Here is a 12,649-nt window from a genome sequence, read left to right as displayed (position 1 = left end):
TGATTGTTAGAATCTTTAGGTATTACGTTGGTATGCTATGCTTACATCACTTGTGATTAGGAAAATTTATGACATGGATGGTTAGTCAAGTAAAATATTTAATTCAGCTCTGTCAAATAATCTTTTTTACCTTCCAAAATTTTCAAAATTATCCATTTATGTTTCTACAGCTGCCTCCCACTTCCCAATCAAACTTTTTCTAACCTGCCAATTAAATTTCACAGAACAATATATGTTTTCTTTAATATTTGACATAGTATTATCGTCCTATAATGACTGGTAATAATAAATAATTTATCGATAAAATTTTCAAATCACAAAATGAGTGAGTAAAAGTTATAATGAGATTGGTTTAAGTATTAAAATTATAGTCCTATAAAACTCACCTATACAATTATCATCTTATATTATCTTTATTTTAGGGTGGTTAAAGTATTACATACATCAATAGAAACTCATGTCTCTTCAAACTCTTAAAAGTTTATTAGTAAGTTAAGTGTTAATCTAAATATAAGGTTCAAAACACATGAACCACAATCATTCATTTCATGAACTAAAAGGTCCAAAACACATGAACCAGTACAGTACCATTATAAGCAGTTATCTTAAGCCCATAGGAAAAGACAATAAGACTATAGTTATAATTATAATAATATAGATTAAATTTTAAAAGAAGCACAAATTTTACTGGTACCTCTAAAATTATTTTGAAATATTTAAATTTTCTTAAAAGTTGAAAAAGCCCAGAAAGTTTAAAAATAATTTTACAAAAGGTGATATTTGTATGAAAAAGGAATAAAATAATCGGGCTTTAAATCTTTGTGAGTGGAACAACTATATGTTCCACCAAACCCATAACTATGTGTTCCACCAAACCCATAACGTGCACATACGAAGGTCCAGAAGCTTCTAATATATTTCAACTTTTATCAGTGGTATCATTCATTCTTTTCTCTTACAAACTTACAATTGTTAAATAATAATTTTGTAGACCTTTCTGCTATCATCTATAAGTTATAACTATTAAATCCTTCGTTCATCTGTTTTTGTAATTATATATATATATATATCGTTTTATTCTTATCAATATGATTTATTTTATTTACTTTATTATTTATAGAAAGAAGATAGCTATTAAAAATAAAATATTTTGCTACTTTTTACACATACACGTTTTGTGATCATTTAGATTTTTTATTTTAATATACATTTTACTAATATTTTTATTTTAATAAATATTATGATATTTAATCAATATTTAATTATTTTTTTATTGTCAATAAACAAGGATATGTGTTCCAATTATTAGTACAAGTTAGAGTAAGTAACTGGATTAATTTAATGATATTTATTAAATATAATTTTAAACATTAATCCTTAAAAGATGAATGCTGGTAAATCTTTAATTAACATTTATATAAATAAATTCTTACATCACAATTTCTTTTGCACATTTCCCTCCATTGAAATTGAACATTTATATAAATAACAGATGAACAATCATAATACCAATAAGCTCATAATCATAATAAAGAGGAGTTTCTTTCTTGCAATCATAAATCGGTAAAAAATATAAATTTTTTTGGAAAATAGATATGAAAAAGTATTTTGCAACGAGTTCAAAATTTTTAGATTAAATATATTTATAGTTTTGTATTTAGCTCCCGATTAGAATTTGTTTAAGTTTAAAATTTATATATATTTTAAATTTTAAATTTAAAAAATAAATGAGTACAATATTATGTTAAAAAATATAAACAACACGAGTTCTAATTTGAAATACCATTTGACACGTATTAAAATTTTAGTCCGATTAAACTATAAGAATTATTATATCTATTTATTTTTAAAATTTGAGATCAAATTTTATCAATTTGAAAAAACAAATTCTAATTTCGTATTAATATTTAAGAATTAAAAATATATTTAACTTAAATATTTTTATTAAATCTGTATGTTTTTTCTATATTTTTTCAAATATATTAATTTTAATATAAAAAGAATACGTTTTCAGATAATGTAACAAATACTAGTAATTAATAAAGTCGATAACTATTTTGTTAGAAAAGTATCCATGATTCTCCTAGCAAAAAAGAAAACGAATGCAATGGTGGTCTGATTAAAGCTGGGCCAATGAAAAGCAGAAGTTACAGAGAAGAGGTTGTGAGGTGGCATATCTGAAGAAGAGACAGAACAAAGAAGCATGGTGGAAGATGCTAAGAATAATTGTTATAAATGTATATGAATATGAACATGACAAGGAAAAAGCAACAAGTGCAAAATGCAATCTCATTACTCTCTCATTTGTCCCCATCAGATACAACAACAACATTGCACAAACAAAGTATTAGGAGATGGTTTGGTTTGGTTTTAACGTGTGAACACGGTGACCGGATCATCCATTCTTATAGAACTAAATAATGTATGGATTAGTAAGATTAGTAAAACCGATATAATGAAGAAGATAAATATATAAGACTAGAAAAAGTAAAATATTTTTTAATATATTAAGTAATTATTTTAACAAAATTAAGGAAACATTTGTTAACGTTATATATATATATATATATATATATATATATATATATATATATATATATAGTTTAGTCAACAATAAATAAAATGATAACACAAAAAATATTTTAAAATATATTTAAAAATATTTAAAAATATTAATATTAATATATTTTGAAGAGAAAATGTAACAAATTCAAGATTTGTACTGGAGAAATAGGTAGGAGTAACCTTTACTTTGAGGTGAGAGAAAGTGTTAACTTAACCTACTTTTCTAACACCACCCATAAAGCATCTATGTTACAATCTCCCTAACTTTTTGCTTTGGGTCGGTGCTTGTCCCAATCAAACCCCATTACTTTAACAACACCTTCATACTTAAGAAACCCACTTTTTAAATTGCTTAACGCACCCCCTTCCTTGCTCCTTCTTCACTTTTTTTACTTTCTATTTGCCAATGCCATTTTCCTTACTTCTTATTGCCATAGTCACGTCAACCCACACAACACAACTCCCTTTAATGCTTTTCCAAAAGTAAAGTCGCACTGCCTTTTCTTCTTCGTTTTCGACCGCAATTTTATTGGCTCATTACACTATTTTACTCCCACTCACACTTTTACCCCATTTTTAATCGATGTCTTTTGCTCACACAAACCATTCTAAGATCAATTTAAATATGTGTAAACTTCATTTTATAACGTGATTTTATAAAGTTTGTATTTCGATTTCAAGTTTGTTAATGTTAGAAATTCAACTGCTAGTCTAAGTTCTATATTAAGTAGAAATGGGAAAGTGAAGTATCATATAAGGATGAAAACTTATAAATCTATTCTTTTAAAGTTTTGGATTGAAAGTGGTGTCAATGTCTTATGTGATTAGATTCAGGTCTCATTGGTGTTTGTTTTCTCTAATGAAACTCTCTCTATAAACCTAATAGGTAAGACATTTGTACTTGAATTTGATTTTTAAACGATATAAAACTCTAAAATACACGTATATCCAATAATTAACGATAAAAATACGTTGAATTCTGGAGGGATATTTTGGTTTCCACTTTGGTCATATTTGTACTTTTCTGTGATTAAGATTGTGACTGCCAACCATAGTAAATACTGTTTAGATATTCTTATTCCGTGATAGATCACACCAACTCCTTCATTATTAAGTGCTTTATGAATAGACCTGTTTTATAAATTATTTTCACATTCAAGAAACACAAAGAACAAAACCTATGATGCGCGTGCTTTTGCAGATTGCGATTTCATCTTTATTATATAAATATATGAAAGTTTTCTTATTGACTTTACTATTTCATCATAATGTAAACAAAATTATTATTCGATAACAATTGAAAATAAAGTTTACAATTTTTGATCCTAATGTATATTAACTTTAAATAAAGTTGGTTTACCACATGTTTAACTTTCTATATTTCATTTATATAAAGAATATTGTGTGTGTGTGTATGCATTTCCCTTTCTACTCTCTGTTTTGGACAAGAGTAGGTGCAAGTTGTGTATAACATAACATTTCTCCCTTCGCCATTTTCACAGAATGAAATTCCCTCGCCACTTGTTGCTCATCAAAGTCAAACCGCCCTTAACAAGCCATTGATAAATTTAGAAAACTACAAACTTTTCATTATTACTCAATCAAACATCCAAAATTAATTATTCTTTTTTCTTAAAACATACTAAAAAACTATAATTATTTGCATAAATTTTTATGCAAATATTTTATCAAAAGATACAATGTACAAGAGAGTCTTAAAGATCCAGTCCGACTTAACGGATTAGTTTATCAAACGTTGAACTACAAAAGAGTCATCTCAATCGAATTTATTAAAAATAAATAACTATAATAGAAAAGATTTGAAAATTGTAAAAACATATTAATAAGTTAAATAAATCAATTTAATTTAAACTTGTTTAACCAATGTATTAAGTGAATCAAATTTAAATCAATTCACTTAATAAACAATGAAATGAAATTTTTTCATTCCAATTCAATTCAAACTCGTGTTAAATCAAATTGAATCACGAGTCGAAACCAATTTAACCAATTTAATATCTTTTTGAAATAACCATTAATTTATTTAAGAATTTATTATTTATATAATGTGAAACAGAACAACATCAAAAGCGTGCCATTATTATTCTTTACAAAACTATTCCTTCCCTACCCTACTCTATGCCCTTTATTCCCCTATGTTCAAAACTATTTTCAGCGTGTATTTTAATTAATTTAAAAAATGGAATATGTAATAGTTTCATAAATACCATAGTTGAAAATAATATTTTATAATATTAATATTGCAAGAGAAAAGTATACGACGACAAGATTAATGAATTTATCAATCATATATTAATTGTTTTATAACATAATATTCTAATCTTGAGAGGGACCCATTCTAAATGCTGTACACAAATCAAAAGAGAAAATAAAGGAGAAATATAAGTTGGCCCCACCTGTAATTTTCACTTTGCCACGTGGCAGTATAGAGAGCTTCCCGATTCAAGATAGACGGTCCAGATTCGATTCTAGAAAAATCTCTAGTCACGGTTGGAGCACGTAATTACACGTGATGGATTAGGTCACTTTCGTGATTTCAATCACCAAAAAAACTTTCTGGTTTGTTTCAATGTCAAGTGCCGCCCAATATTTCTTTCTTTCCTTTTCTTTTAATAAAAAATTATTTGTTTATGCGCATTGGGTTTCTATTTATACCCCTGAAGCTGCTACTCTCATTCCCTTTTCCCTCCCAATTCTCTCTCCTACTGTTAACGCTCTATCTCCGGCCACGTTCTGGCTGCGTCGCAACAATCTCTCACGCCGTCGTCGGTTTTCTCCGGCCACGGCTGCTTCCAAAGGATGACGACCACGGAGTCTGATCTCGATAACGACTTCCCTAATCTCGACGAGCTCCGGTATCTGAACCTCGCCGGAACCGATGTCTTCGCCGCTTTCCAAAATCTATTACCGGTCAGTATTCTCTTACTCTCTCACACTCAATTCTGAAACTGGAAACACCTTCGAGCCACCTAAACTGAAAACCTATTACGGTTCTCCATAGAAAGTAATCCGCGTGCGCCTAACGCTTCCTTAATAGTAATAACAGAAAGACTAAACGATTCCATAAAAATAAACTACTACTACTAATAATAATTATGTATTTCTGTTTTACGCAAGACTTCTATTGAGATCGAGATTTGTTTAATTAAATTTGTCTTGTAGTTTAATTCTTTATAGTTTTTCAGCGTAGAGATCTTTAGGAGGAGAGTGATATAGTTATGAACAAAATGTTCTACTTATAGAAAGAGGACATATAATAAGAGAAAGATTTTTAAAGATGTTTGGAGAAATAGTGTTGTGGCTGGCACTAATTATTGTGAAGTGATTTGTGAAGGTGAAAGGAAAGTTACTTTCTCCGAAAACAGAAAAGAAAAAAAAAAAACAGTGGGAGGTATGAGTGCGTGAGTGAAGGTGGAGGAGTGAAGTTGTTCGTGAAGAAGACATGGTGATGTGGACTGCTCCATTCTTGGGTTGTGTTGAGAACTTGTGTGAACGCAGGACTTTGAGAAATTTCTTTTTTAATATTGGTTTATTTGTCTTTCTGCCTATGGAGTGGGTCCCATCCCGTGATGTTCTTTCTATTTGTTGCAACTGCCCTGAGTGCATCCACAGTTTCGCAAGCTATATTCGTGTCTCTTTGCCAATGGTCATTATAAATTTATTTTGCACAATAATTTCACCTGTCTAATCTGTATCATGGATATTCAATCAGAACATAGGTACATATGAGGCAAATTTTAATTGAGTAATTAGAATTTTGAAAAATATTTATGTATCTTATTTTGCTTGTCAATTAGATTTTCATGAACATTTTAAAAAAAGAATAGCAGAAACTATTGAAAAGTTGTTTATTGTAACCTATTATATAGAGTTGTAGCTTACTTCAATGATTAGTATTACAATAGCGGCCACGACTTTCCTTAATGTATCAATAAAAATATTCTATTATTATTATTATTATTATTATTATTATTATTATTATTATTATTATTATTATTATTATTTATTATTGGGTCATATAGTTTCGTGCATGATTGTATAATAGTTCATACTTAAGGAGTGTATAAAACAACTGTATGAAAATCATTGAAAATATTTATTATTATATAATAATGTAGTTCTGTTGTTTTTTCTAGAAGTAGTTTTATTTTTACCTCCGCCCGCAGATTAAAAGGAAAAAAACAGTGTGGAAAAGCTTTATATAAAGTGACGAGGCAATTACGAAAAAAAAATTGTACCATAAAAAGTGACCAAGCAAACAACAATAACACGAAACTATTTTTAATCGAAATGCGGTAGGTAGTTTTCATGGTTTTAAATTAATATATGCTTAGTTTGTTAAATATTTGTTGTCTATTCAAGTGGACTGTCATGAAAATTGTTCGGTTGATAAATAATGTTTTACAATTACGTAAAGAAAAACCCTTGCTTTTCTTTCTTAACTTTTTGTTGCATCTTTATGCGTTGCGTATATGTACACAATATTACATAAAATTATATGCTAAACTTTTTACATATTTGCAATAGCTTCTCAACTCTCTTTTTTTCTCCTGGAAACTCATTTTCCATTATTTAATATTAATATGATGATATCAACTTATTCTATGATTAAAAGCTTCTACCATTTGCCTAAATTTGTACATGGCGCCATGAAATATTTCATAATCACTAAATTCGAGAGAATTGAAATCCTTGGGTTACGATTCACTGGTGTTACTTTTTGTGAAGTAGCAAATAGGAATAACACGTTCAACCACTCTTTGTTTGGTTGGTATATAAGCCTTCATATGATTCTATTTTGAGGGATGCTTACAAAAAGTAATTCTACATTTCAATATATGTAAGTAAAAATGTTTGACCCTTGTATCAATACATTATTTTATTATTTAATGATTTTAAATTGTTAACATAAATGGAACTATTAAACAAGTAATTAATATATACTCAAATATGTTATACATTAAAAAAAATTACAGTATCCATGCATCAAAATTAATTAAAAAAAATGTTTAGGAAGTTGGGTTGAGTCAATGACCCTATTAACCTAAATCAGCTCAATTTAATTATTTTAAGTTTTAACAAAAATTTTCAGATTTGTTGGAGTAAATCTCAATTAAGTCTAAATCCTTGGTTCATGTAGCAATTGGAGGAATTAGTCAAGTTTTGTTCGAGTAAAACTCAACTAAGTTGACTAGCAAGTAGAAACGTTATAACGTGTTGGATCGACCTAATTTGAAAAAAACCAACCCTATATTTTAGACTTTATAATAGATCTAAAGGTTAGGAACATAATTTCAAGGTTGAATCTTTAATTAATTGCTGTTCTTGAATAGTGGAAATTGTCAATTTTAATTATTTTTAAACTTTTAATGCATTATGGATCGTATTACTCGACCACAATCGATTTAATGTATATCTGGTTGATTATGTTTGAATTATTTTTTTCAATTATGATGAAATTTATCCTAAACAAAGGAAATTAATTTACATTTAATACATTAGACCTGTTTACGAATTCCAAAACATTAAACTAAAAAAATCACCAATAATCAAATGAAACACTTTCTTCTTTTTATTAATAGAATGACGTCATAATTTTCTTCAAAAGCACAAGTACAAAGATCTTTTTTATAAAGCTTTGATATTATTGCCTCTATCTCAGTGGACCCGGTTTTGAAGCTTGTGAGTTGTTGGAATATTGCTTTGTTATTTCCTGTGGCTTATTTTTGGTGCATGTGCTCCATTGCTGTTTTGCATGTAAAGAAGAAAAGGAATAAAAAAAAGACTCTGCAAGGACAAAGTGATAAAAAAAGGGAAAAAGATAGTTTTAGTGACTAAAATGATGTATGAAAATTCAGCTAGCTTAACCATATTCGTCTGTAATTGCAGGATGCTATGACTTCATTTTCAACTTGTGGACTGACAGATCCTTTTTCTTCCCAAAACCTCACTCCCAAGCATTCCACCATCACTGCTACAATAGATTCCCGATCTTCCATTTGTGGCACTGCTAATGGTATGAGCACTGTAATATACTAATAGATATATTATTAATCCTTAACCCGTAATATAGAGAATTGTTATGTTTACAACATTTTCTTGTTTATCTCTCATCCAATTATAGTTTATTTATTGAATTTAACATTTTGTATTGAATTGAAAACTGGGCAGTTGGTAGTCCAGTGTCAGCTAATAAACCAGAGGGCTGGAAGAATCATACGAAAGGAACCACAAGTGGTTCCTCTGACCCATCTGATGAAGATGGTCCTTGTGAACAGAGCACAAATTCAGTTGAATTGAAACGTCTTAGAAGGTAAATCAAACTATGAAAACTACATTTTATTTAGATGAAAGTCCTCACCAGAGAAGAAAATAAATAAAAAGTTGATTTTTATTTAAAAAATATAAAAACCTATAATACTCTTTTTCCCTCCTACCCTAAGTGTCAACGAAAAATTTCATCTTAAATAGTATCTTGGATGATTTTAAAGCTCACTGAGATTGTAAATTTCATTGTAATTTTAGGAAGGTTTCTAATCGCAATTCTGCCAGAAGGTCAAGAAGAAGAAAACAAGCGCAGCTGGCTGACCTAGAGTTGCAGGTATTTGATAAGTCTTTAACAAGGGAATGATATTAAAATTCTCATATCAATATTTGATATAAAATGCACGAGAAATATTAATTTTGGTGTGTCAGGTTGAAAAACTAAAAGTGGAAAACGCAACCCTATACAAGCAGTTCAATGATGCTAGTCAACATTTTCGTGAGGCTGACACGAACAACCGGGTGCTGAAATCAGACGTAGAAGCTTTGAGAGCTAAGGTATTATTAGGTTGATGAAAGCTGAATAATAACATCTAGTTTTTTCATTCAAGGTTGAGGGAAAATGAATGAATATACACTTGTAGGTGAAGTTAGCAGAGGACATGGTGACTAGAGGCTCTTTCACTACGTTAAACAATCAGCTTCTTCCCACACAGTGTCAAATGAACACACCCCCGCCACTGAACACGACCAATCTCCGCCGCATGGCGCAGGTTTCGCCAACCATCACCGTGCATGGAAATGATGGCTCATACAACGATGCCACAGTTTGTGTACAGAATTCAGACCTCGGAAACTTGGACATGAATTTCAACGACATGAACAATGTGAACGGAGTTATGAGCGATGGCATGAGTTGTGGGAGTATTTGGCCACCTTTTTAGACTCTTTAGTATCCTCCCAGTAGATTGATCAGCTCTATGTTTTACGTGTTGTCTTGTTAGATCAGTAGGGTATGTTATTGTGTCTTTGCTTTGTTTCTGTTAATGATGCCTGTTTAAAATGGTGTCTTTCTTGGTTTTGTTGTATCTAGTTTTGTATAAAAGGACTTGGTTGCTTTATCCATTTTGTCTTCTTGTTGTAATTGTATAAAAACAAATATCTCACTTTGCTGTCATCCATTTTCGTAAGTCACTAAAAATACAACACATAAACTTTAAAAAACTTTTGGGTTCTCATGGGATGTTAGGGTTAAACATACATATATTATCTTTTATCTACGTTCTCTGCTTATAATTCATGTTTTGGAGACTGTTTTTGTAATTTAAATTGATGCTTATTATGATGTTTCGTGATGGAGGAGGCTTTTCTTATTGGATCGGAGTTTCTGCAGCTTCAAGTGGGTCTATGTACATCATCGAAGTGTACTATTAAAATTGAAACTGTACTTATTTTTTAACTATAACCATGTGTGAATGTCTCCATTCACTATTTGTTGCTGTTATGTTTTATTTTTAATCATTTTGTTTTTCATATTCACTTTCCGTATCCTGAATTTGTTATATCTATTTTTCTGTATTTTTATATTTTTACTATTCATCCAATTTTTGTAAAATTCAATAAAAGTAGTGAGAAGTTGATTTGTGATCCAGTTTTTTTCTTAGTAAGTTCTTTTAGTGTTTATTTGATAGTACATTCCTTATATTTCACAAATATCGATAGATTTTGAGATAAAAAAAATGATATAGAAAAACTTTAAACACTCATAACTTGTAATAAAAAACTCAAATTGAAACTCAATCAAAATGGAGTGAGAAAATGAATATGTTGGCCAATAGGTGAACGTATCAGAGAACCGAAATCTTCAAAATTCATCTTCCTTTTAAGTTTTTTTTTTTCATATACTTTAGGTATTTTTCTAAATTTACGCCTTTTGGTTTACATATAGATACTTTTCAGAAAATTCTGAAATATTTTCTTATACCAAACAGAAATTTACCAAACCTTTATGTATATATTTCATACTTTCTTGATCATTTGCGGTTATGGCATTTTGTATAATGTTGTCATTTGTGTTTAATATACATACAAAACCAGATAATTTTAATTGGCATTTTTTATATTTTAAATTTAAATTTTAAGCCAAAAGCAATGAAATTTTAAAAAAACACCAAAAAATTATGTCAGATATCTTATCAAATTTTGAGGTAAAATTATGTCTCTAATTCATACGTTAGACATAATTAGTTTTAAATATCCCACATAAAATACCTCTCTTATATTATTGTTTAGATCTAATCCCTTTTCTCATTATCAAAGTCACGAAGAATTTTGGTCTGATAGCTCATTTTTTGTAAGAATATTGTTACTTCGGATTAATTGAAATTAATTTGTAAGTATTTCATGATTAAATTTGCTCTAGCATTTTATATTTATAATTATATGTGTGTGTATGTATGTATCGTAGAGTTACTCTAAGCCTATATTGGAAGAAGCCACAGGATTTTTTAAAGTTAAAAAAAATGAGATAAAAATAACTGTGTGATGTATATATAAGCACTTTCTAAGACTGTTGAATACGGTATTGATGATAGCAAGCCAAATAAATTGCCCATACAAAATACCATACTTGACGTAATATAATATTTTGAATAGAACATAAACTTCTCAAGTAATTTTACATTACTCCTAATCAGAGAGTTTCAACTTCGTAACATAACATGTATATTAAAATTTGTATTAGACAAATCGGGGAAAAATTAATTCTAAATAAAATAACTACAAAGGCACGGTATCTAAATTTTATTTAATTATTTTTTTCTTGATATGTGTGAATCGGCCTAAGATTATAATATTTAGATCAGTAATGAAATGAATAAATTAGTATATTATTATCATTTTTTTTCATTTTAATATTGTGTTAGATCCAATATACCAATTCATGTGCAAAACACCTGTCATCGTGGGATTAAGTGGCGAGTAATTCGCTTAAGCAAAGTATCCTTATGAATAAATTATACATTGATTCCAACGATGTTGAAAAAATTAAGCGAGTGAAAATTTTAACTTTGTATAGAATTGCAAGATAGATTAAAGAAAAAAACTGAAAAAAAAAAAGATAAATCAATTAATGTACAATTGGGTGCTGAATAATTATTCCAAAAATGAATGAATATATTTTTATTTTTTCATGAAGCGCTACCCCATCATCATGAATTCAAACTCACCAAAATCAACCTTGCCATCGAAGTTCAAATCTGCAACCTTCACCATGTTTTCAATGGCATTCATATCCCAACCCTTGTCCAAACCTAAGCAATCAAGCACCCTCTTCAACTCCATTGCATCAATGTATCCATCTCCATCTTCATCAAAGATTTTGAAAGCTTCATGCAGCAACTCACTGCGCTTCGACACGTCTTCCAACTCCCCAAGCACCTCTTCCACAGGCACTTCATCATCCATCAACTCACCAAGCTCAAACCCTGTTCCTGAACCCAAACCAAGCTTCTCCACCACTTCCCTTGCACTCTCCTTCTTGATTCTTCCATTGCTCTCCATGCCAAAAACTGTTACCAGGGCACCCACCATCTTCTCGTCCAGCTTCACCATCCTCCCACCTTTGCATGCATGCTCACTCTCATCAAGGTCAGAAGACTCTGACCTCTTTGGCGAGCTTTTAAGTGTTTGTAAAAAGTCCCCAATGAACCTGGAGCACACTTCTGCTATCCCCATTTCGCCAACAACACAAGTATTTTACTATGTTATGATTTATCAAGTTCTCCACATACCTTTGTTA

The 12,649-nt window shown here is 29.6% G+C and overlaps 2 protein-coding genes across 2 annotated transcripts; one reads left to right on the top strand and one right to left on the bottom strand.

Annotated features, from left to right (window-relative positions):
• The first annotated feature begins 5,241 nt into the window (after positions 1-5,241).
• LOC114164084 (basic leucine zipper 9-like) lies at positions 5,242-10,027 on the top strand. The gene is made up of 6 exons (XM_028048591.1): positions 5,242-5,496; positions 8,476-8,602; positions 8,758-8,899; positions 9,112-9,187; positions 9,283-9,408; positions 9,495-10,027. The coding sequence occupies exons 1-6, from the start codon at positions 5,386-5,388 to the stop codon at positions 9,792-9,794; spliced, it is 882 nt and encodes a 293-aa protein (XP_027904392.1). The 5' UTR covers positions 5,242-5,385; the 3' UTR covers positions 9,795-10,027.
• A 1,868-nt stretch (positions 10,028-11,895) lies between these two features.
• Positions 11,896-12,649, bottom strand: LOC114162870 (calmodulin-like protein 2). The gene has a single exon (XM_028046855.1). The coding sequence runs from the start codon at positions 12,583-12,585 to the stop codon at positions 12,049-12,051; it is 537 nt and encodes a 178-aa protein (XP_027902656.1). The 5' UTR covers positions 12,586-12,649; the 3' UTR covers positions 11,896-12,048.

This window comes from Vigna unguiculata, chromosome 9 (genome assembly GCF_004118075.2).
Source record: "Vigna unguiculata cultivar IT97K-499-35 chromosome 9, ASM411807v1, whole genome shotgun sequence".
Classification (NCBI taxonomy): domain Eukaryota; kingdom Viridiplantae; phylum Streptophyta; class Magnoliopsida; order Fabales; family Fabaceae; genus Vigna; species Vigna unguiculata.
Note: the sequence above shows the minus strand (reverse complement) of the source record. Positions and strands in the feature narration are given on the sequence as shown.